Source organism: Drosophila guanche, unplaced genomic scaffold, assembly GCF_900245975.1.
Source record: "Drosophila guanche unplaced genomic scaffold, DGUA_6, whole genome shotgun sequence".
NCBI lineage: Eukaryota > Metazoa > Arthropoda > Insecta > Diptera > Drosophilidae > Drosophila > Drosophila guanche.
In genome coordinates, this window is record NW_022995743.1 from 7214201 (window position 1) to 7235765 (window position 21565).

The 21565-nt window shown below is 44.3% G+C and overlaps 5 protein-coding genes across 8 annotated transcripts; 2 read left to right on the plus strand and 3 right to left on the minus strand.

The window, feature by feature from the left end:
* Positions 1–168: 168 nt before the first annotated feature.
* LOC117578414 lies at positions 169–3068 on the minus strand. Its single transcript, XM_034263876.1, has 3 exons — positions 2911–3068; positions 2716–2788; positions 169–1091 (listed from the first exon to the last, which is right to left on the minus strand). The coding sequence occupies exons 2-3, from the start codon at positions 2764–2766 to the stop codon at positions 900–902; spliced, it is 243 nt and encodes an 80-aa protein (XP_034119767.1). The 5' UTR covers positions 2767–2788; positions 2911–3068; the 3' UTR covers positions 169–899.
* LOC117578412 lies at positions 1682–2709 on the minus strand. Its single transcript, XM_034263874.1, has one exon. The coding sequence runs from the start codon at positions 2581–2583 to the stop codon at positions 1777–1779; it is 807 nt and encodes a 268-aa protein (XP_034119765.1). The 5' UTR covers positions 2584–2709; the 3' UTR covers positions 1682–1776.
* A 281-nt stretch (positions 3069–3349) lies between the features above and the next one.
* LOC117578415 (mitochondrial import receptor subunit TOM7 homolog) lies at positions 3350–3826 on the plus strand. The gene is made up of 2 exons (XM_034263877.1): positions 3350–3515; positions 3609–3826. Exons 1-2 carry the CDS (start codon positions 3416–3418, stop codon positions 3671–3673), a joined length of 165 nt encoding a protein of 54 aa, XP_034119768.1. The 5' UTR covers positions 3350–3415; the 3' UTR covers positions 3674–3826.
* A 1079-nt stretch (positions 3827–4905) lies between these two features.
* On the plus strand, positions 4906–15746 carry LOC117578411 (TGF-beta receptor type-1). Of its 4 annotated transcripts, none has more exons than XM_034263869.1 (8): positions 4906–5688; positions 5794–6177; positions 7000–7117; positions 7254–7495; positions 12235–12465; positions 12535–12768; positions 12842–13365; positions 13435–15746. In XM_034263869.1, exons 1-8 carry the CDS (start codon positions 5511–5513, stop codon positions 13615–13617), a joined length of 2094 nt encoding a protein of 697 aa, XP_034119760.1. In that variant the 5' UTR covers positions 4906–5510; the 3' UTR covers positions 13618–15746. The 4 variants fall into 4 exon arrangements, with proteins under 4 accessions (XP_034119760.1, XP_034119761.1, XP_034119762.1 ...); XM_034263870.1 differs by lacking the exon at positions 7254–7495 and adding an exon at positions 8174–8316 and having other exon boundaries at positions 4908–5688; XM_034263871.1 differs by lacking the exon at positions 7254–7495 and adding an exon at positions 9957–10087 and having other exon boundaries at positions 4908–5688.
* Positions 15747–16616: 870 nt separating this feature from the next.
* Positions 16617–20829, minus strand: LOC117581516 (ITG-like peptide). Its single transcript, XM_034268811.1, has 6 exons — positions 20794–20829; positions 18371–18698; positions 17569–17695; positions 17268–17496; positions 17092–17197; positions 16617–17040 (listed from the first exon to the last, which is right to left on the minus strand). The coding sequence occupies exons 2-6, from the start codon at positions 18650–18652 to the stop codon at positions 17017–17019; spliced, it is 768 nt and encodes a 255-aa protein (XP_034124702.1). The 5' UTR covers positions 18653–18698; positions 20794–20829; the 3' UTR covers positions 16617–17016.
* Between the last annotated feature and the right edge of the window lie 736 nt (positions 20830–21565).

Here is a 21565-nt window from a genome sequence, read left to right on the forward strand (position 1 = left end):
TACATATATATCATAGGTTTAATGAGGTTTAAGTTATATGAATTCATGCTCAAGTTGCATATTAAATTTAATCGCTCCTGCAACACCCGAAGGTGAATCTATATTGGCCATCCATAGTTTTAGTTGTACAGGAAACATTATTAAACACAACTAAGGAAACTCATAACAAAACATTCCATAACTTTGAGTTTAATGCATTTATTAGAGTATGGATCTAAAACTAATTTGCTGATTGGATACTGTTGCACCTGAGGCGCACACAGCCTGCGATTTAGCGATTCACTGTCCAACGATGTCACTATTCGTGTGTATCCCCCGTTCATTCCTACTTAGTCGCTTCTCTAGTTTTAGTTGCTTCCGATTTGCATACAATTTGTAACTAAATATATATATAACTATACACATACATAATGTAAAAACTAAAGGGATAAATCAAAAGTTAAACGGAAATTCCCAAATTCTCTACTCTCCTCAATCGTACAATCCTTTTGCTTCCTTGCTTTGCTTTGCTTTCTTGCTTGCTGTGTGTTGCATTCATCATACACGATTATCACAAATTGTATTCCTTTTAGTTGGCGCTGCATGCGAGTGCGTAATCGCTGCGAGTCGGTGTGAACAGGGTGAAAATGTGTAATGGCTACAATCTTAGGTGCAGCATTTAAAAACAAAACTTGATACATAGTAAACGCCCTCGCCTGTGCCCATGCCTGCTTTCTGAGTGACTTAACTTAACAAATGTACAGTGTGAATGTGTGAATAATGATAATGGATAATAATAATGTGTAAAATATAATGGCAGAATGCATGATGACTGCAGGGCATGGGGGCAGAGCTCATCACTTCGCCGTAGCTTCTGATGTTAGCCCAGCATCGCTGCGGTGGCGCTTGCTACTCCACATTTACAGCTTGCGCAGAGCATTGTGCTTGTTGTGCTTCTTGGCCAGCAGCTGCTTCAGGCTGAACGAGGAGAGGGCGATGCCGAAGAGCGCCAGCATGGTGGCCGAGCGTGTCACCACACGGGTGGAACTGGATGAGTTTGTGGTGTAGGCATGGCTGCAGTTCGTCGAGGCCTGCGCAGATAGCGGCGGCGCCTGCAAGAGATTAGAAAAAGCAAAACAACACAATTAGAAATGCTATCTGCAAAGGCTCTCGAAATATTGTAGGCACGGCGAGTATTTTTAGAAGGCCAAACAAACAATTGTCGCTATATAATTGGCACAGTGCCCAGCCCAGCGCAGACCAGCCGAGTGTCTGTCTGTTAACTACGCAGCAAAGAAAATGCGACCGGGCGGTTGTCAACCGGTTCAAGTGTCCCAAACGATTACCCCACACGTTCATTGAACTGATTAAAGGAGAGTGGCCTAAGGTCGATGTAATAGCTGATTAGATTGGGACGCCCGCTCGCCAGTCCCTGGATACCTGTTGATTGAGGTGCGGATGTCGTTGAGAAATCTTTGTCGTTCTTGTGACGTCAAGCATTCCACTGATAAGCCTGCGGTACAGCTTCCAATTCAGAGCCACTCTCCATGACGCACTAAGCCACACTCAGTCCATGTTGCCGCCAAAGTTCACAGCTCTTCGGCATCGTTGCTCTGATTCTCGGCACGCTCGAACATGCGCTAGACGCGTGCCGCACACATCCGTAATCTTCCGATAGCCAAACAAAATAAAGACAAAGCGATTTTGTTTATAAATAAACGAACTTGATTTCGTTTCGTATTCGCATATGCATAATTCCATTCGCAAATTTATTCAAACAAAAAGAATGGAAAATTGTCATGGCTGCTCCTGCCGCTGCTTGAGCAGCTGCATCACCGTCTGCGTTCGCAACGTTGTGCCCGCTCCAGTTCTGACCACTGGGCGTCTGCGGGTCGTCTTTGAGCTGCGCACTGGCGCAGCATTAAGCCGCTTTATGGCGTCCAGAAACGGATTTTCCTTGCTGACAAGTTCGTTCTTTTCGGGCGCTTTTGTTGTGGCCGCCTTCAAGGGCACTGGACAAAGTTTGGGCTCTTTCCGTGGCAGCGTGGACGCCTTGCGGGGCGGAGTTGCGAAGGGATCGCTCCTTGGGCTAGCTCTGGGACTTTGTGACGGCAAAGTGTCGAAGGTTTCAGTCTTGGGACTAAGCACAGGCTCAGTCAACGGCGGAATTTCCACTTTGCCTGTCTTGTCGGGAACTTCTGGCTCCAGCCAGCTTAAATCTAGCTCTGTGCAAGCCTCTGGTTCAGTGAGAGGGCCAGAAAGCAGATCCGGCATGGAGATGAGATTCAAATCAGACTCAGGCTGGGTTGCCGGCTCCTCGCCTGAGCCCAGTTCCTGCAGCAGCTGCAGGATAAACTCATCGCCCTCGTCTGGAGCAGCAGAGACTTCATTTGGCGACGCTTGGATAGGAATTGCTTCTCCAAAGTCGAACTCTTCGTCAGAGGAGGAAACCTCATCGTTGTGTGGCCAGAGGCAGCTGCGGGACTCGCACTTTAGCAACTGCTCCTCGAGGCTGATGTGAAAGTAGCGCAGTTTGTGCTCCAGGCCCTGGGCTCGGCACTCTTGACACGGGTCGCCCGACTGCAGTCTCTCCAGCTCCGACATGTGTGTGTGTGTAGAGTGTGTGTGTTACCCTAGCCCCACCGTTCACTCATTTGCATTTTGTTCTTGTGGACGTGGGCACTGCATTTTATACAATTGCTTCCCGTTTATCTGGTTTTATTTACAAATTCTTACCTGTCCGAAGGCTAAGCGAAAAGCATACAGGCCGAGATTAGTTGTTTTCATGGTCCGTTCAAGCAATGAGCGGCTGCAAAGACACAGAAATTGTCGTTAAATGAATGCCGAGCAGCTTACATAATAGAGAATTGATTTTTCACCGCCTACTCGGTGCAGGGCGACGCGTCAGAGGTTGCGGTTCTTATCACTTACTTGTGAGGTGCGACTAAAACTGAATGGTTATCTCTACTGCGACGTGCAATCCGCGGTGGTCTGCGTTGAGAATAATTAATTTAGTAGGCGAGACAAATGAGAACCAAAATAAAAATTCTCTAAAACGCATTCCACATGTCAAGAGAGTAAGCCATCTGTTTAGTGTGACCGCGGAATGGTCAGAAGTTTCCATTTTGGAAATATACCGTAAAAATACCGATGAAAAAACAAACTAACCGTTTTTGAAGCTAAAATTCCATAGAGAATAACTATATCTTTTCGATTATCCAATCCAATCTAGCCAGAATTAACCAAAATATTGTTTTGTCCTCGGTGGAAAATAATTTAAGTACCGGAACATTTATTCTGAATACCGTAATATACAGAAAATTGTGTAAAATATACTATTATTCCCGTTTACCAACACTGGCTGTGTATCTTGCGATTTCAGCATTTCATAATCATTAGAGTTTAAATTATCCCATAAAACTAAATAATATACATTATGGAGCTATCTGAGGGAGTTAAGGATCGTTTGGGAGCTGTCGTCGGCGTGGTCCAGACAACATTTCACTGGGGATTCGTGCCAATGGTGCTGTATCTGGGTATGTTTTGGCTTTTCTTTCGCCAGCACGCGGTGTCTGTTGGAAAGAAACAGTAAGTGAATTTCCGTATTGATGTTTTCAATGCAATTGCAGGTTTCACCAAGGGAGCCGAGCCCGGCATGCCACCATTGTCCATCCTGAGCCTGTTGTGGCAGTAGAAAGAAATTAGCTAAGCACACACTCCACACCGAAGTCATGCCGTGGAAATTCCAATACAACGGTGTGTGCCATCAATTTAGTACCAATTGGAGTTCCTGGCATTTCCGTTATACATAAAGTTATCGCAAATACATTTTCGTTTATAAAATGTATGCCTTTAAGAATGTGCCGAAACTCACAATAGCAATATAGGCTATGGGCGGGCAGAGAGTGACAATCTTTGGCATATGCATAACCATACATACATATGTATATCCATACATACATATGTACATAACTCAGTTTCAGATTTGGCGCTAAAATGAAAAGTGCATGCTCCTGCCCTTTTGGCTCGTTCTTCAGGACGACAATTGTGTAGTATTCTTGAGATTTAGCTAGAGGTTGATGCTGTCCCGAGCCGGTTACGGTAATGTAATCTGAGATTGGAGTGATTTTACTTAGGGCAGCGGAATTTGTTGGTAGCTTGCGTAGGTGCATATCTGCATCCGCTTGGTAGCTTGGCGTATCGCGAAATTATTCTTCAAATAATTCAAAGACTGCAGTTTAGTGGATTGATTCATCGATAGTAAAACACAAAGGGTACTCAAGCCATTAATAACAGAACGTTTAATTGTCTTATTACACTTAACTTCAAACACAATCTTGTCTATAATATCAAAGACTTATTTTTTATCTGCTCTAAATGTCCCCCTCGAGGATCATAACAACATCCTTGACAACATTTAGTACACTTGGTGGGAGAGATATGCCAGAATTGACGAAATGTTTAAAATCTCAGGCTCCAAGACCGAAACCCTATAAAACCTATCTATATAAGACAAACGAAAGCCTTCAAAACGAAATTGTGTTAGTAAATAATGGAAATAGAGTATACAAGGAGTCGATTGACAAGCTACAAGTTGTCAAAACGTAACATTTCATTCCGACTCACGTAACGTTGAATACTTTGTTTTTTGTTGACCTTCTTAGTTTGATCCTTATTTTGTATAAAAAACGTTTAAAAACACTCATAAAGACTTGAAAAACTTTTGCAAAACTGTTTTAGCAATTGCATAAAAATATAGCATTAGCGCTGATAATGCTAACTAGCTTTTAATATTAAGCAGAACATAAAAATCAAGGAAAATGAAAGAGGTTATCCGATATATTAAAAGTATATTTAAAAAATGTAAAGGTATATTTCGATATATTTCTGAGGGGCTGGCGGTGTACTTTATCGATAAATCCGCGGTCACACTGCTGCACACATATACGCGAATTTTTCGCTGCACAAATTTCTACATTTAACATAAAAATAACACCAATTAATAAAAAACAACCAGGTGCACAATACGCTTACAAGTGCCGGCCACAATTGTAAATAACGAATTGTTGCAAACCCACCCGCGATAGTGCGCCAATCACGTGATGAAAATACGATTGAAAATCGCCCTCGTCCGTGAAATGTGATATAGTTTTCATCCAATTGGGTGGGAAATTGGCTGAATATATTAGACTGTGACTGCCAAATCGAGTGCCGCGCCAGTGTTGTGATCAGTGGAACACCGCAAGCCACAAGCCATGCAGCGGCAAAATGTGAACCTGTTTGGACGTACACAGTGCGAGTCCTACGCGATAAATGCGCAGTTTAGGGGAAATTAGAGGCCGTCTGCAGAGGACTTCTTCCTCCGGCCCACCCCACTCGCACGGGCACGGCCCAATCGCTCCTGCTCCCGCGCCAGCTCCACCTATTCCTATCATACGGGCAACAAGAAGCAAATAAATTGCATCCAAAATCCAGTCCAGACTTTGAACTTGCACTTGTGTGCGTGTGCGTGTGTGTCTGCCCGCGTGTGCATGTGTGAGTGTGTGTACGGAAAACAAAAGAAAAGCCACCAAAGTGATAGGCGAGAAGAAGCGAAAATCAGCCCCGTTCCCGTGCCCCTGCCCCTTCGGAGTTATCTACACAAAGACAAGATGTTCTCCCCGCCCTGGCTGCTCCTCATGGGCGCTTTGCTGACCAGCTCCAGTTGCGGTAAGTCGGGCGGCTCCCGTGTGGATGGGAGGATGGCGCTCGGGGCCGGCCCTCGTGCGCTTGCCTCAGGTGCGAAACTAACCTAATTTTCGCCTCACCTTGCAGCCACCCCAATTGAATTGGGCATGAATAGCAGTTCCTCGATTGGGGCCACCAACGCCGAGGCGAGCAAATGGCAGCCGCCACCACCAGAGGCAGTAGCAACGACGACGACAACGACAAGGGCGCCAATGGTGAAAGCAAACGAAACAGCTGGCCAGGCTTATCTAACAAAATCGCCGTCGCAAACGACGTTGTCCGCTGATAACAGCAGGAGCCATGACAGCAACAGCAACAACAAAAGCAGCCTCAACAATAGCAACAATGGCCACGGCTACGGCAACAACAGTGCAGTGGCTATGCTGATGCCGCAAGACGGCGATGGAAGAGCAGGCGCCACGCCGTTGCCACCCTACGTGCCGCAACCGCAGAGCAGCAAGAAGCGCGACAGTAAGTCCAACGGCAGTAGGGGATCAGATATGGACAGACCAGGCCAGACCAGGCCAGGCCAAGCCAGACGAAGGCGCTTAATGAATGAAGAGCAGCAGTCGCAGTGGCAGTGGCAGCAGCCAGGCCGCCTCGCGCGACTGTATCACCTCAAAGACTTTGAATGGAGCTAGAAAGCCCACCGGCCGTCTGGGTCGTCTCCATTACGACTCAAACTCCCCGCTCACGCTGCGACTCTGTCTCCAGCTCTGTCTGGCCTCGTGACGTCAGCGCGTTGGTGTCAATGAGCTGCAGCCGCTAGCCAGACAACTCTCGTGCCCCACTCCCACGGAATTCCGCAACCAGACACCCCCCCATTTGCTTCCATTCACTGCAGTGCATTGCCTGCATTGCATGCACTTGCAACGGCCTGCACTCGACTTGGAAGCGGCAGTGGCAGAGAGGCAGAGAAAAACCCCCGGCACGGGTAGCTGGCAAGCAAGCAGGGAGGAGTGGCAAAAAAAAAAAACTGGTCGCTTTGTCTGGCCCTCCACTTTACACTTGTCTTCTTCCCACCGTCTGCTTTTGTTAATGCTAAATGCTTTTGTTTTTGTTTTATCACGCTCTGCCTTTGCCTACGACTTTGCCTCTGGCTTTGCCTTTGGCTTTGGCTTTGCCTTTGCCACTGCGGTGCGTTAGCTTGTGTTTCGCCTGCCAGCCGTCTTCTTGGCATGGAGTTCTAACTGGGACTAGCATATGATTTATGGTTAATTTTCCAATTAGTGTATATTTTATATTCTATCTATCTTTGCTCTAACTAATTCCCATCTCTTTTTCTGCCGCTAGAAACTGTAAAATGTCACTGCGACATCTGCAAGGAGACGAATCACATCTGCGAGACGGACGGCTACTGTTTCACGTCGGTGGAGAAGAATGCTGACAATAAGATCATCTTCAGTTTCAGGTAAGTCTGAGACTGCCCCAGTCCGGCCCACCTCCCCACTGTCTAGATCCATATGTATGTAGCTCTCGCACATAATCCGATAATTGAATATGTACATACATACATACATATAATCGAGCGGCATCACCCGGTCCAGATGCCTGAACATGTCGCAGAGCTTTCCGCCGGGCCGATTCATCTGGTGCAACGAGGGTCGCCATGGCGGACCCACGGCACGGCCGGCAGCTCGCAGAGGCGGACACGCCTGTTGCAATGATCGGGACTTTTGCAACCGGCAGCTGCGGCCCGTCATCAAGTACTATGCACTGGCCACACCCACATGGGAGGACGATGACAGGGGTGGTGTCATACGGCAGCAGCCGTCGGTCAACTTCGAAGGTGCGTGCGTGCGTGCACGTGTTTCTCTCCCGCCCCAACACCCACTCCCCGCTCCCACTTACTCTCTTGCTCTCTCTCTCTGTCACTCTGTCGCACGCCGTTCAAGAGTTCCATCGTTCTTTCGTTCTTTGGACTGTATTTTCTTGCCTCGAATGCTCGTTGAGTTCAAGTTCCTGAAATGATCTCATAACCCCCAACTGCAGAGCACTACTAATATAAAAAAAAACCCTAAAACAAAACAAAAACAAAATACTAGAGAAACAGAAGCAGAAGCCGCAAAAGGGAGAATCAACCTGCAACTTGAGTTTTATATGCAAATTGTTTTTGCTTATAATTATAATGTTTTTATTGGTACTAACCAGACCGAAATTTCCATTAGCAACAAGCGACGAAAGACAGCAGCAGCAGCAAAGCAGCAAAAGCTGCCGCTACATCATCATCGACAAAAAAGCAACAACAAATTGCCAAGCAATACTAATGTGTTTTAACTGTTATATTTTCTCTCTCTCTTTCTCTTTATCCGTTCTCTCACCGTTGTCGAATGTTTTTGCCCCTCGCCTCGCCTTTGAACATCCTCGCTCGCTCGCTCGCTCGCCTCTCGTTTCCGCTCCTTCCATGATTACTGTATTTGGTAACTGTGTTGCTGTACACATGTACCTGTACCCGGGCACACTTTAGTTGCCTCGAATTGAAATACGAACTGCATCGGGAGCCGCTGGAGTGCCTCACCAGCCGCATCAAATATGATTCGTATAGGATAAAATGTTGTAGGGAAGACTTCTGCAATAAGAATGAGATTATGAAAAGGATATTTGAAACAGGTACAGCCCACAACAACAGCAACAACAAAGTAACCCCACAAAAACAAAATCAATCAATCAATCAAAAACAAATACAATACAATTTCTCTCTTTAGTTTTTGCACACACTCTCTCTCTCTCTCTGTCTCTGTCTCTTACCTCTGATCTCTGTTATTTACTATTTGCCTAATTATGCACTGCAACAAACAAACAAATAAACAAAAAACTAAGACAGCAACACTAGCAACCAAAAAATATTCCAACACGTAACCAATCCAATAATCTGTAATAATTATTAATAATTATTTTAGTTTTGGTCTAGCACTATTATGATTACGATTTTTTTGTTTTTTTGTTATAATTTCCTTTAGGTTTGCACCGCAATTTTGTTTATTAATATTTTGTTTTCCTTTCTTCTATTTGCACTTTGTTTGCTTTTCGGGTTCTCTGGCCCCAATGTTGTTTTTAGCACCTTCCTCTCTCTCTTTTTATTTTACTCTCTGTCTCTTTCTATCTTTGTCTATACACACAATATATAGTACACACATACAGTATATGTACGTATACGGAATTCAGCTTACACCTCCTTATCTTAATGAATTACACTTAACCTTTGCATGCAAATTCGAATCTTGTTTGTAGTTTGTAGATATCTACTTCACTTTCCAACCATTCCACGCGATTCTTCCTTGTGGATTGTGGGAGGTGATTTTACAATTATTTTTGTACTATTTATATATGGAACGGTTTAGCTTTTGGTTCTTCCCGTAGAGCACTCTGGCTTCCCGTGCCCATGGAGATCTGTTTCAGCTGGTTTCTTTTTCTATACAGATTGTCTACAAGCAGGAGCTAGTTATGCATGTTTAAAGCTATTTCTTACTCTGGAATGTATATGAGTTAAATTGCTGTTGGTTTCAGTTCTTGAACTTCGTAACACTCTGCACAATCCAGTGAAAATCGATTTGTTGAAAAATCTTCCTCCCCCAAAAGACAATCGATTGACCAGAGTCTGCGGTGTTTGGCCACATTTGAATCTTCTACTGATTGCGAAAATTATATATATCGAAGGAGTCCTATTATGTGATATTTCCCTTAGGGTTTGGGTTAAAGATTCCCTCCTCCAGGTTTCTCCACCGGTTCTATCTGAAATTATCTTAGTTCCAACTTCCCTCTTTCCCTTGGTATTTTTGTGGAAAACTTGTATTGCTTTTTGCCAGTGCACCCCTTCCCCCACACACAGCTCCCTGCCTGACGCTGACGCTGCCGCTGAGTAACCCCACTCTAACCCAAAACCCCGCTCCTGACTCCTTGGCGTATGTAATAATTCCCCGCTCCCAGCCCCCTTTAGACACACACAACGATGCTCTCGCAACAAGAACAAATAAACAAACAGGTGCTCTCAATGTAGTTTAGTAAGTGGTAACAACAACAAAACAACAACAAAGCTGCTTCGCAACTGCACCACCAAGCAATATCTACAGCCGCAACTACAAAAACCTTTTACAATTCTAATCTATAACTATAACTATGCTAAACTAACCCGCAAAACCGTATTAGTATTAGTTTTAAGTACTAACGCAACAACTTGAAGCAGAACAACAACACAAAGCAACCTTACATATGTATGACTACTACAAGAATACTAAATATTATGTATGTAGATGCCTGCCCCCCGACCAATTACCACCCCAAGATCCGTCCACCTGTAAATTCCGAACATCGAATGTCTCGTCACAATGTTGTCCCGACGATTTTTGCAATACGCGTGCGAATTACAGTGGGCCGATACCAGGTGAGAGTTGCACATCCACCAGTCCACCCACCAACAACCACAACCACCATGACCATGCCCATGCCCATGCAGTCTTAAACTCAACGCCGACCCTTCCATCCATCATCCTCCGCCCACCCTCAAAACAGCCCACTCTGTATCCCTTCCATTGCACCACATCATTGCGTTGTTTGCCAACAATTACCATATCCAAAAACTGTATCGCATTTGAGAAAGCTTGCTGGAACAGACACATATGTACATACATACCTACATATTTATGTATTCACTTGTACATGTACGTAAATATGTATGTATACAATTGCAGTTAAAATAATAGGAGCGTTCTGAAAAAGATAATAGATTCTGAACAACTATTTAAATTTTTCCTCAAGGAAAGACTCATCATGTGCAATTGAACTCATTGGCTTGTATCACTCCTATTATTGTGACCGCAGCTATACATTCACTCACGCATTTGTATACCTGTCTAACAAGCACACGCACAAACGCATACACAAGCTCCAAGCCACTCCCCGCCCTCCAACCACATATCCGCCGCACATATCCCTACGGTTGTTCGCCTTTCGAGGGAAGAGAAGTAGATAAAAGGAAGAAAATATTTTGCTCGTTTTTAATTCGCGCGTTTGTCCTTGTTTATTCGTTGACTTTTACATTTACATATATTTACATATGTATACTTTGTTATTTTATTGAGTGTTTTGTGGCCTCGGCCACTGTCCTACCTCACCCACCGTCAACTTTCGCCACAGTGACCTTTCAACTGTCAAACTGTGTCTGCGCGAAATTTTCTCAGCATTTTGTTCGGATTTTCAGTCACGCATACAACAAAGAGGATATTTGATTCAATCTTGTTGGGATTCATTAATGTCCATTGCTAAACTTTATTTTTGGATCTCTGAGGTATGCCATTCTTTGATGCGTTGCCAACCTTCTACTCAAAACGCATTCAAAAAGGAAGTCAAGTCGGCAAAAGCAGACTGCAACAAGAACAAACATGTCTCAAGGGCTTTGCTTCAGCAACAACAACAAGAAGAAGAAGAGTGAAGAAGCCGTCACAGTTCCAGTGGCGAGCTTTATATCAACTCCTCACTCTCTCATCCACCCACAAGCAGTCTGTGCCAATGTCGGAATGCATGTGTGTGTGCGAGTGTGTCGACTGTCTGTCTAGGTGTTCTCTTTTCGTTTATGCAGTTTGCTCATTCATTCATGTGCATTGCAGCGCCGACAAAGCCGCAGTTGCAGTCTGCGCCGCCGTCGCAGTCGCAGTCAAAGCTCGCTCATTTCATTCATTAATGGTGGCCGCATTTTTGTCTCGTCTGCTGTTTTTTGTCTATCTTCATGTTTATACCCTTCAAGAAGTTGTGTTCTTAGTTGAGGCGTTCATGATAAATTTACATAAATACATATGTATATATGTACATGCTTATAATATGTATGTACGAATACAATTCATGTACAATTTTGGAAAATCTCTCTTAGTATGTATTTCCTTGAACAACTTCTTAAAGGGTATTTAGGTTTTGTTGCAGTTAAATATGCACTACCATTACGTTCTTGTTCTCGTTCATCAAAATTTTCGTAGTTGTATGTTTTTTCTCATTTATATAGCACTTTTGTGATTGTTCAGTCGGGGTTTTATGTATGTGTGTGTGCGTTTGTCTGTTGATTTGGGTTCAGCTTCGGTTACGCTCTAGCCTCCTTTTCAATTAGGTGGGCGTCCGGAAAAGTCGAATCGTTATTTTCGCTTATGGAATTTGTGTTTAGTAATATACTTGGAGTAGATATTAAAACTGCGCTGAAACGTGTAGGGGTTTTTGTAAATAACTCGTGAAATTTATGTGCAGGTATTTATGTAAATCGTATAACCAACTTTAGTCACTAAACCAATCAATTACACATTACGCTAATCAATGCCTGCACTTTGATTTGGTTATTGCTTTTTTTTTCTCTTCCGTTATTTTTCGTTTTGCTGTTACGTTTATCATGCACATCTAACGGTAAATGGCTTTTGCATGCCCCCTTTAATCTGCATACTCTCCGTATCCGTATTTATTTCGCATTGATTTCACACTACTTTCTACACTACGCTCTCTACTCTCCTTCTTGCGCTCCGCTAACACTCTATTACATTTGATTTCGAACAGATTTTGTACCGGAACGCACTCTGAGCAGCTGGGAACTAGTCGGTATCATTGTGGGTGTGACCCTCGTCATTTGTGTGACGGGTACGACCTCCTGGTACTACTACCAGCGTCGCAAGCGCCTGGCCACCGGCAGACCCTTCGCCAAGGAGGACTCTGTCTACGATCCCATACTGAATGGCAACACCACCATACACGACATCATTGAGATGACCACATCGGGGTCCGGTTCGGGTGAGTTCCAAGCACTCTACACTGTAATGCGCTCCGTACTCACTGCCTAAATTGTACCTCCACCTCCAGCTGGCCTGCCGCTTTTAGTACAGCGCTCCATCGCACGCCAGGTGCAGCTTTGCCACGTGATTGGCAAGGGGCGCTTCGGAGAGGTCTGGCGTGGACGCTGGCGTGGTGAGAATGTGGCCGTAAAGATATTCTCCAGTCGCGAGGAGTGCTCCTGGTTCCGCGAAGCCGAAATTTATCAGACGGTAATGCTCCGACACGAGAACATTCTGGGTTTCATTGCAGCGGACAACAAGGGTGAGCCTTTGAGCAAGAGTCATGTTGTCATGCATGCAAGAGTCTAATTCTTCTTCTAAATGTTCCCCCATAGACAACGGCACCTGGACCCAGCTTTGGCTGGTCACGGACTACCACGAGAACGGATCGCTCTTCGACTATCTGACTACGCACACGGTGGACACCAACACAATGCTAAACATGTCCCTGAGCATCGCCACTGGCTTGGCCCATCTACACATGGACATTGTGGGCACGCGCGGCAAGCCCGCCATTGCACATCGCGATCTCAAGTCCAAGAACATACTGGTGAAATCGAATCTAAGCTGCGCCATCGGTGACCTGGGCCTCGCCGTGCGCCACGTGGAGAAGGACGATTCGGTGGATATACCCTCTACACATCGGGTTGGAACTAAGCGCTACATGGCCCCAGAGGTGCTGGATGAGAGCATGAACGCCCAGCACTTTGACTCGTACAAGCGGGCAGATGTGTACGCCTTTGGCCTGATCCTCTGGGAGATTGCACGGCGCTGCAACATGGGAATGATCTACGATGAGTACCAGTTGCCGTATTACGATGCCGTGCAGCCGGATCCCAGCATTGAGGAGATGAAGAAGGTAACTTCGCCTTTTATTTAAAATTTACTTTGAATTAAAGATTAATCGAGTATCTGGACTCCCCTGCAGGTCGTATGTATTGAGAAGAGTCGACCTAATATACCGAATCGTTGGCACGCCTCCGACGTGCTCCACAACATGGCCAAGGTAATGAAGGAGTGCTGGTATCCGAATCCCGTGGCACGTCTCACGGCACTCCGAATCAAGAAGACCCTCGCCAGCATCAGTGTAGAGGACAAGGTCAAGAACTGATTGTGGCTCTAGTTCCGGTTGCTTCAGTTGCCCGCCCAGTGGCGAAAGTGTCTGTACATACGAATGCGTGCGTGCGTGTGCGAGTGTGTGTGTGTGTGTTTGTGTATGTGTGTGTCTACTCCATGCAGCAGTAACCTGTAACCTGGCCCCGCGTGACCTTAAATGTCGTGGCAGCGCCTGCGAAGCAGATCCAGCAACCCGTTAAAAGAACAGAAATACAAAGAAAGCTGTAAATATTAAGTGCTAACTAATCCTGAGGGTATTCATTGCTTTGCTTTGTTTTTTGCCCACAATGAGCTCGTGTTATTCGTTTTGAGTTTTACCAACCAACCAACCAACCAACCACCCGCCCACCATCCTCGACACTTGTACATAGCCAACGTTGACATTTCCCCTGAGATTTACTTATGTTGGGGCAGCGTGAGCAAAGCGGCACCCCAGAGCAAACTGCCGCACTGCCATTGGTGCCACCAATTAGGGACTAGTTATACATACATACCCACAATATACCCCACAAAAAAAAACAAACAACGTAAATATATTTTTTATAGACCTTGTTTCAGAAACGAGACGACACAACAAACGAACGAAAAAATACAGTAAAAGACTTTGCCAAGACTGAACAGCAGTGGAGAGCAGTGGAAGCTATGCACATATAATTAATGTGAATTGAATACAAGACAACACAAAATACAGTAGATCCGAATTGCATGCACTTTTCGACTTCACCTTATCAAATAAATATACAAAGAATCGACAACGATGACAGGAAAAGCGTTTGGAGTAAGGAGAAATCAACCAATTTAGGCATAGACCAACAGAATCGTTGACCAAACTCAGGAAATCTTAAAGTAAATGTAAAATTTAAACATACAAATCGGTGCGCCGCTTGCTCATGCTTAGCCTGCCATGCCCCAAATGCTATTGCTTTGCTGCAAGCTAATTGTATCACACATACATATAAATCGCTGGCTGAACTTGTATACAAAAACTCACTTCATCCACACCTCATGGTCATTTTGTTGCATCATCTCTGCACCACATTTACATTAGATGCATCAACCTTATCGTACCCTTTTACCATAGTCTTTTTGATTTCTTTTCTGTTATAACCAAAGCTTGTTCTTCCTATTTTTCTGTAGTCACATAGAGATAAAGCAAAGTAAACAAAACAAAACAAAACTATATGCATATTACAAGAGTATACAGTAAACTTTATGTATACAATACCTATACATATTTGAATTGTGAACTATGTATATTTTTGCATTAACTGCAAATTGTAAGAAACTCGATGTTTCATGAACAAACAAACCTAAGCCCATAGTTTAAGTCTGTGAACAGAAGAGTTTTGCCTGTTCTAGAATATGTTTAACATGTCCGAGCGTTTTATTTGCCCCCCATAAAATGCCATAAAGCTGAACGAGTCCATTACCAAATCTATGAGAATGCAATAGTAGTTTCTACATACCAAAATATTCCTCAAACCCCCGCCCCACACACAGTCCACACAGATGCCCACACAAGCTGAGAGATTAACGTAATAATTAATTTAAACAATTAATTTCGATGTAAGCTAAGCTACCACTAAGCATTTTTACGAGTCTTGCCTGCAAGATTGTAACTAGAATTATGATTCTATTTTAGAAACTACTCGTAAATATTAAACTATGTATTGTTACACTTTTGGCCTGCGAAATTTCATTTCCTATATTAGTTTCCTGTGCGAACGAACCAGTCTAAACAACATACATATTTCAAGCCTTTATACAAAACGCGTGCAGCGTACATACATTATACATACATATATAGTACATTTATATATATTTAGTTTATAAAACTATTCCTGTAATTGTATAATCTGTAAATAGTCCGTGGAGTGGAGCGTCTGTGAGTGCGAGTCAAACACATAAAGCGAGAAAAACATTCAATGGATCGTGTTAAATGCTAAATGTTTAACTGTGTTCTAAGCTAAGTTTAGGCCGAGACTTGTTTTCAAAAGACAAATCCATAAGACACCAAACCTCCGATGGAGGTTCTTCCTACCGTCTACCACCTACCGTTTAACCCCCCCTAACCTTTGATCCAAACCAAAAAAAAAAAACAAACAATTATCATTGAACTGAGTTGAAGATTCAATTAAAATCGAAAGGAAAACCTACACAAAAGACTTGAACCATGCGCAAAAATGTGAAACAAAAATGACGAAAATAAAACTACAAAATATATCCTATTTTGCTTGCAAAAAGAAAATTAATTTTTGGTAAATATTATCATTGAATGATTTCGAGAACGAAAACGGAAAACCTTTACGTTTAGGCTCAAGTAAGCGAAAATTGTCTCAGCCATTAATTAATGAGCGTTTGTAATGTGTATTTATCGTAACTGAACTGGATCGTGAGAGATATAGAAAGAGAGATTGGAGGATGGATTTACTTGGGTGTAATGTTAAAAACAGAAGCGTTGAAAGTGTAAACAGAGTCTAACTTTTAGCTTTAAGCTGCGTTTTTACTGGCACTTTAAATAAAATACAAAACATAAATAAAACAATCTGAAAATATTTGTAAAAGAACATCAAACGGTTTTCACTCATTCAATTCATTCATTACCACCCTCCCCCCCAACCACAACCCCAAGCGTTTATATTGAATTAATTATTATTTGTATGCCTCATGCCTCATCTCGTGGAGCCTTCGGCCGTCGGTTGCTGTGAGTGATTTGCATATGAAAATATCTCCGCGAAAAGGAGAGAATTTATTTGCTTAAACGCTTGTTTGTGGCGGAAAAGTGCCTGCAATATTCATGCCCTCCCACTCAGTTCAAATTCAAATTGTTGCCTCTTGTATGGTTGTATGAAACCAAAATTATCTTACAGTGATTTGATTATTTAATATTCATCTCATAATAATTCCAACTCGTTCTAGACTGGGTAATAATCAAGTTGCTGCTTATGGACCTTTGCAGTAAATCATTTATTGCGTTAAATTTACATTTAGATGTCAAATAATTGGTAATTAATTAGTTAGTTTTTGGTTAAATATTTTAAACATTGATTTGCAATACTTTTGCTGTCTTATTAACATTGAATGCCTCAGTCAGTATATTTGGAGATTCTACGAAAAACACATCTAGATTTATAGGATCGTTGCGAGTAAAGTGACTGGATGTGGTCACCGAGTTTCAAGGTTTGTGCACAAAGAGAATAAATATTCATATACGCAGAAATTGTCTCTATGCTACGTCAACTTGAGTAGTGATATGTATTTGTTTAACATTTTGATATGTTTATGATAATATTTGCATCTATATTTAGGTACTTCTTCGTGTGTGTCATTTAGCTGGGTCTTTCACGTCATTTTAATTAGCATTTAAACTTCCACTTCCAGCTCGTGGGGATCTTTAATAGCGGCGATGCTGTAGATGCTGTTGGATGGCAATTAATTAGAGGGAAATTAACCTTCATTGATGACTCACCTCTGAGCCAACCATGTCCACACAGTCGAAGGCATCCCGGAAGTAGCCGCAGCTGCGCTTGGTGCCAGCCCGATGATGCAGTCGCTGCTGCTGGCAGCACATTCCACTGAAAAACGAAGAGATGACACATGCCAGATGAAGCCCAAGTACAGAGGAACTTTCTTCTCGAAACTTACTTGACAACCTGGCAATCGCTGCTGCTGTTGCAATCGCTGCCCAGCGGCTGCTTCTGCCTCAGCCCGAACATCTCCTCCAGCAGCGAGGGGGCCGCGCTCGACTCCGGCTCAGTCTCGCAGCGCCAGATGCCCTCTTGGGCGACCAGCATGCAAACACTGCCCGAGGCGCAGTCCCCGTGGCGCTGGCACAGGTCACGCTGGTGTCCAAACACATACACGCACTTGCCCTCTGCAAGACAAACCAAAAGGACACTCAGGGGGAGAGTGAAAGGCGAATAAATGCACAACGACTTTCGCTTACCGCCATTGCTGGTGACACAGACCCCTGTGGGGCAGCAGTCCTCGCTGATCAGGCAGGGGCGGTCGGCGCAGGGTGTGTCTTCAATCAGCGGCTCAACAATCCCATAGACCTCGGTCTGCTGGCGCAGCTGTGGGAGTCCAAGGGAGGAGGAAGCAATTAGCGGAGCACTTGTCTGGCCTGTCATCCGCTGCGTGTGCGTAACATTCTACCCCCCCAAAACGCGCTTTAACCTCTGCATTCGCCGGCTATCAATACAAATGATACTCCATGGCCCATTCATTAATTTGAGCATCGTCCTGAACTCTGAACTTTCCCCTCTAGCTGCACACACACGGCCCAAGATTCAATTTGCTGGCCACACAGCTTCATGGTCCAGCGGCGTTCTATGAAATGGCATTCTACGGCATCCGCATTGCAGTTTTTCGCACAGCTTGGTGGCTTGGTTATTAACAGGTTGTTGGGGGTTGGCTATGAGATTTGCAAACAGTTTATAAATGTTCCCAGAAACCTATCCGGACCATGAACTGATATTTGATCAAACGTCTGAACTCTACAGGCTCAAGCGAAAATCAATATTCTGCGGCTATTTAAGTGCCAATCACGGAATTGAGGTTGAGCATCAGACTTGAAATTGAGTGGGCGTAACGTAAGTAAGTAAGTTTTTTAAGTGAATTAAACGTTTAAAACTTTTTGTGTATTTTAGGTGGGTCAGGAAATATTCGAACTCCTACGGCATACCCTGTCTGGTCTGCAATCTGGGGCTCCCGTGGCTGTAATAATTTTCCATTACGCCCACACTCACCTGTTGGGGCTGCTGTTGCGGCCGATGTGCCATCCGCGGCTCCTGCTCAATGGGATAGGGGCCAAATATTTGCTTGTATTCCTTGTAGCCCCCCATGTCGGGGCCTCCGTCGTAGCTGGCGCTGCCATCGCCCTCGCTGCGGCGCATCAAATTGCGCGAATCACGGCCGAAGAGGTCGCGCTGCCAGGCCGCACCGTAGGGGGACGAGGCCACCGAGGGCTCCAGCTGCATGGCCATGCCGAGGAGCAGCAGTAGCGCCGCCCACAGCGGAAAGTTTCTCATGTTGGTCACGTTAGTAAGCCATTGTCCGAGCCAGAATTTCTAGTTGCTGCGAGTAGTCAAAAGTGTAACAGCAGCTACCAAAATTATATTCAATCAGACGCCTATATCCGTAGGGACTATCCTGCTAGAGTCCAGGATACAACATGAGCTGCTCCCTTAACGGCGAAAGGTAATATCTTGCTGTGTGCCGCTGACAGGCAACTCATTAAAATTGTCGGCTCATTTTTATTGCCGGATGAAAGGTGCACATAAATCGTAATATACAAGACACAGACACATGCGTTGGTATGCGTAGGAGCGCCAAATCGGCGGATTGTTGCTCGGTAAATACGTTCATCAACTGCTGACAATGCCGCCTCATTGTGCGTAATCGAGTTGGCACACTCTGAAAGGCTAAGCGGCAATTGAAAGAGTTTCAATTAAGCCACAGCAAGCCTTCAGGCCATTTTGGTAATTAATAATCAAAGCTTTTGTGGTTTCAAATCATAGATATTCAAATATACTTCACGTCATAAAAGAATGACCTTTTGCCGCAACATCAAAGCTCTAACTAGCTTTAATTCAAAGCCTTTAAGTTGGGACAGCTCTTCCCCCAAGCCAAAATATATGTTGGCCATTCTCCCATTTCCCTACCTAGGGCAAAAGTCGATGTCTCTTTTTTTTTAATTTAGTAGCGCAAATGTGCAATATTTTTTATGAATTTAAGGCCAGACCATATTTTGGGACACTTTCTTAACCCGATGTCGTCTAAATGTGCACAATGGATAACAGTTGTAGCCGCTCTTTTATAAATAATTTAGAGCACAGCCAGAAGTATTTAAATATAGAGCTCTTGACACACTTGGCGACGTCACATTACATGGCAAAGACAAAGGCAAAGACAAAGGCAAAGGCAAAGGCAAAGGCAATGAAAGCTTTCTCAGCTTGTCGCCGTGTTAATATACACACATACATACGCAAATATATATTTATGTATGTGTTGGGACGCGGAAGATGGTCGTGGGAGTGCAATTTCATTAATGGGTAGGCTCTCGGTCCACCCTGACCCGAGCATTCCCAGGAAGCGGGAGTGGGAGTGGGTGAAAATCCTTGCCGGTCTGCTTTTAGCATTTTGTTAATTACTTTTTGCACTTTTCTTGGCCAGTGCCTCTTGTTCCTTTTATAACTTTCTGCCCAACTTTGAGGGACTGTTGCTTGGCTACTATCAGACTGCTCGCTGGGCGTCTTTCAGCGGGGCCACTAATTACCATCAGCCATCCATTACCGGTTATCAAATCTCAGCCCGAGAGGTGTGAGCTGTGTGCTTTGCTGGTTGCCTGGCGAGAAATTGTAATTGATCTATTGTGCCGTTAGGCAGTTGGGGGAAGATGGCCTAATTGTGGTCATTATTCAGGTGTTCCGTTCTGTTAATTAACCAAAGTGTTGAGGCTGAGGCATCTACAAAGGGGTCCTTAACTGGCTCAAAGGAGTCACAAGCTGCCATTACAACTTCAACACCCTTTTTGTCCTGTGTTTACGGTTACGCAGGAAACTAACTTAAATGTGACTAATTGCTGCTGGGGCTGCTGGGGCTGGCAATTGTGAAAGTTTTGCAATTATTAAGTTTCCGTTTACATATTTTACAGCATCGAACCAAGTTTGCCAATAACGATGAGCCGCCAATGGGTCAAGTTCTGAAGTGCTTGGCAGCTGACAAAAGTTTTTCCAACGCACTGTGCAGGTGTGGAATGCTTGGGGAATCATATCAGGTAAAAAAGTTGGACATACAATCCATAGGAGTGTGGAATTACCAACTCAACAGCCAAGGCCCAGTGTTTACCTATCATCTGGGAGAATTGTGTGCAAGTTTCACCTTTTGTTTACTCAGGAAATGTGATTCTACTTGGCTATCTCTACTGCACCTACCACTACTTACTAACGTAGCCACAAAAGTTCAATTATCTACTGACACACTGACAAAGGTCACTGTTAATTATGACACACACACGCACACACCACACACACACTGGGCAGAGGAAATTGTGCATTTCCGTTTCTATTAGTTGCATCAACAGCCGCACCTTTCACCTACTGTAAGCTACAATTTGTAGCACACAAGTGTCCAGAGTCGGGATTCAGGGATAACTGCACGCTGCACGTACCTGCTGGCTGCTCGTCCTTTCGGCGACTAACTGAATGGCAGCGAAAGGCAACACCTGTCGGCTGGCTGGCTGGCTGGCTGGCTGGCTGCCGCGCCAAAAGCTTTCCACCCGACAAGCTTTTCTTGGAATTTATGAATTAAATGTTTTTGTGTGTGTTTTGCTGTTGGTGGGTGGCAGACACCCAAAGCTTTGGCGCTCAACGTATGCGTGTCTGCGAATACACATGGGAATCAATATCAATGGAGACGATGAGTGCATACTTATGTACATCTGTACATCTACTTATCTGCATGTACATATGCTGTTTTCCATGCAACCTTGAAAGCTTAATGAGCATGTAAATGCGACCACACAAAGCCGTGTCCCGGCATGGCTGGATTGGCCTGCAGCTAAATCTGTTCAACAAAGAAAACACAAACACACAACTTTGTTTTTCGGCTGCGGTTAAATTAGATGAGAAGTGCCTCTGCTGCTGTGAGTGCTTTGGGCAAATTCAGCTACTGCACGACCTTCAGGACATTGTGTGCATCAGGATTGCTGGCCATCCGCATAGCAGAGTGGATGGGCAGCGATAATTTAATCAGTGAGGCAAAATAAATACATTTAAGTTTCCTCCAGTGTGCTTGTACATGTTGGTGCATTTTAAATGCAAATACCTGTTCCAGGGGGTTCTCTTTAAGCAAAAATAGCACTGCACGCGGGAGAGTCCGAGCAGAGAACATTGAATATTGTGGGAAAATAATGCAGCTGGCACTTCCGTTTGATGCTGCCT

What these genes read in the sequence shown, in the direction of transcription:
- LOC117578415 (XM_034263877.1), top strand. Translation starts at nt 3,416, where the DNA reads ATGGAGCTATCTGAGGGAGTTAAGGATCGTTTGGGAGCTGTCGTCGGC. An exon ending in GCCAATGGTGCTGTATCTGG is followed by an intron (nt 3,516 to 3,608) that starts GTATGTTTTGGC and finishes ATGCAATTGCAG; the next exon opens with GTTTCACCAAGGGAGCCGAG.
- LOC117581516 (XM_034268811.1), bottom strand. Translation starts at nt 18,652, where the DNA reads ATGAGAAACTTTCCGCTGTGGGCGGCGCTACTGCTGCTCCTCGGCATG. An exon ending in CTGTGTCACCAGCAATGGCG is followed by an intron (nt 17,497 to 17,568) that starts GTAAGCGAAAGT and finishes TTTGTCTTGCAG; the next exon opens with AGGGCAAGTGCGTGTATGTG. An exon ending in TGGACATGGTTGGCTCAGAG is followed by an intron (nt 17,041 to 17,091) that starts GTGAGTCATCAA and finishes GCCATCCAACAG; the next exon opens with CATCTACAGCATCGCCGCTA.
- LOC117578411 (XM_034263869.1), top strand. Translation starts at nt 5,511, where the DNA reads ATGTGTGAGTGTGTGTACGGAAAACAAAAGAAAAGCCACCAAAGTGAT. An exon ending in GCTGACCAGCTCCAGTTGCG is followed by an intron (nt 5,689 to 5,793) that starts GTAAGTCGGGCG and finishes CTCACCTTGCAG; the next exon opens with CCACCCCAATTGAATTGGGC. An exon ending in GCATTGAGGAGATGAAGAAG is followed by an intron (nt 13,366 to 13,434) that starts GTAACTTCGCCT and finishes ACTCCCCTGCAG; the next exon opens with GTCGTATGTATTGAGAAGAG.
- LOC117578412 (XM_034263874.1), bottom strand. Translation starts at nt 2,583, where the DNA reads ATGTCGGAGCTGGAGAGACTGCAGTCGGGCGACCCGTGTCAAGAGTGC.
- LOC117578414 (XM_034263876.1), bottom strand. Translation starts at nt 2,766, where the DNA reads ATGAAAACAACTAATCTCGGCCTGTATGCTTTTCGCTTAGCCTTCGGA. An exon ending in TTCGCTTAGCCTTCGGACAG is followed by an intron (nt 1,092 to 2,715) that starts GTAAGAATTTGT and finishes AATCTCTTGCAG; the next exon opens with GCGCCGCCGCTATCTGCGCA.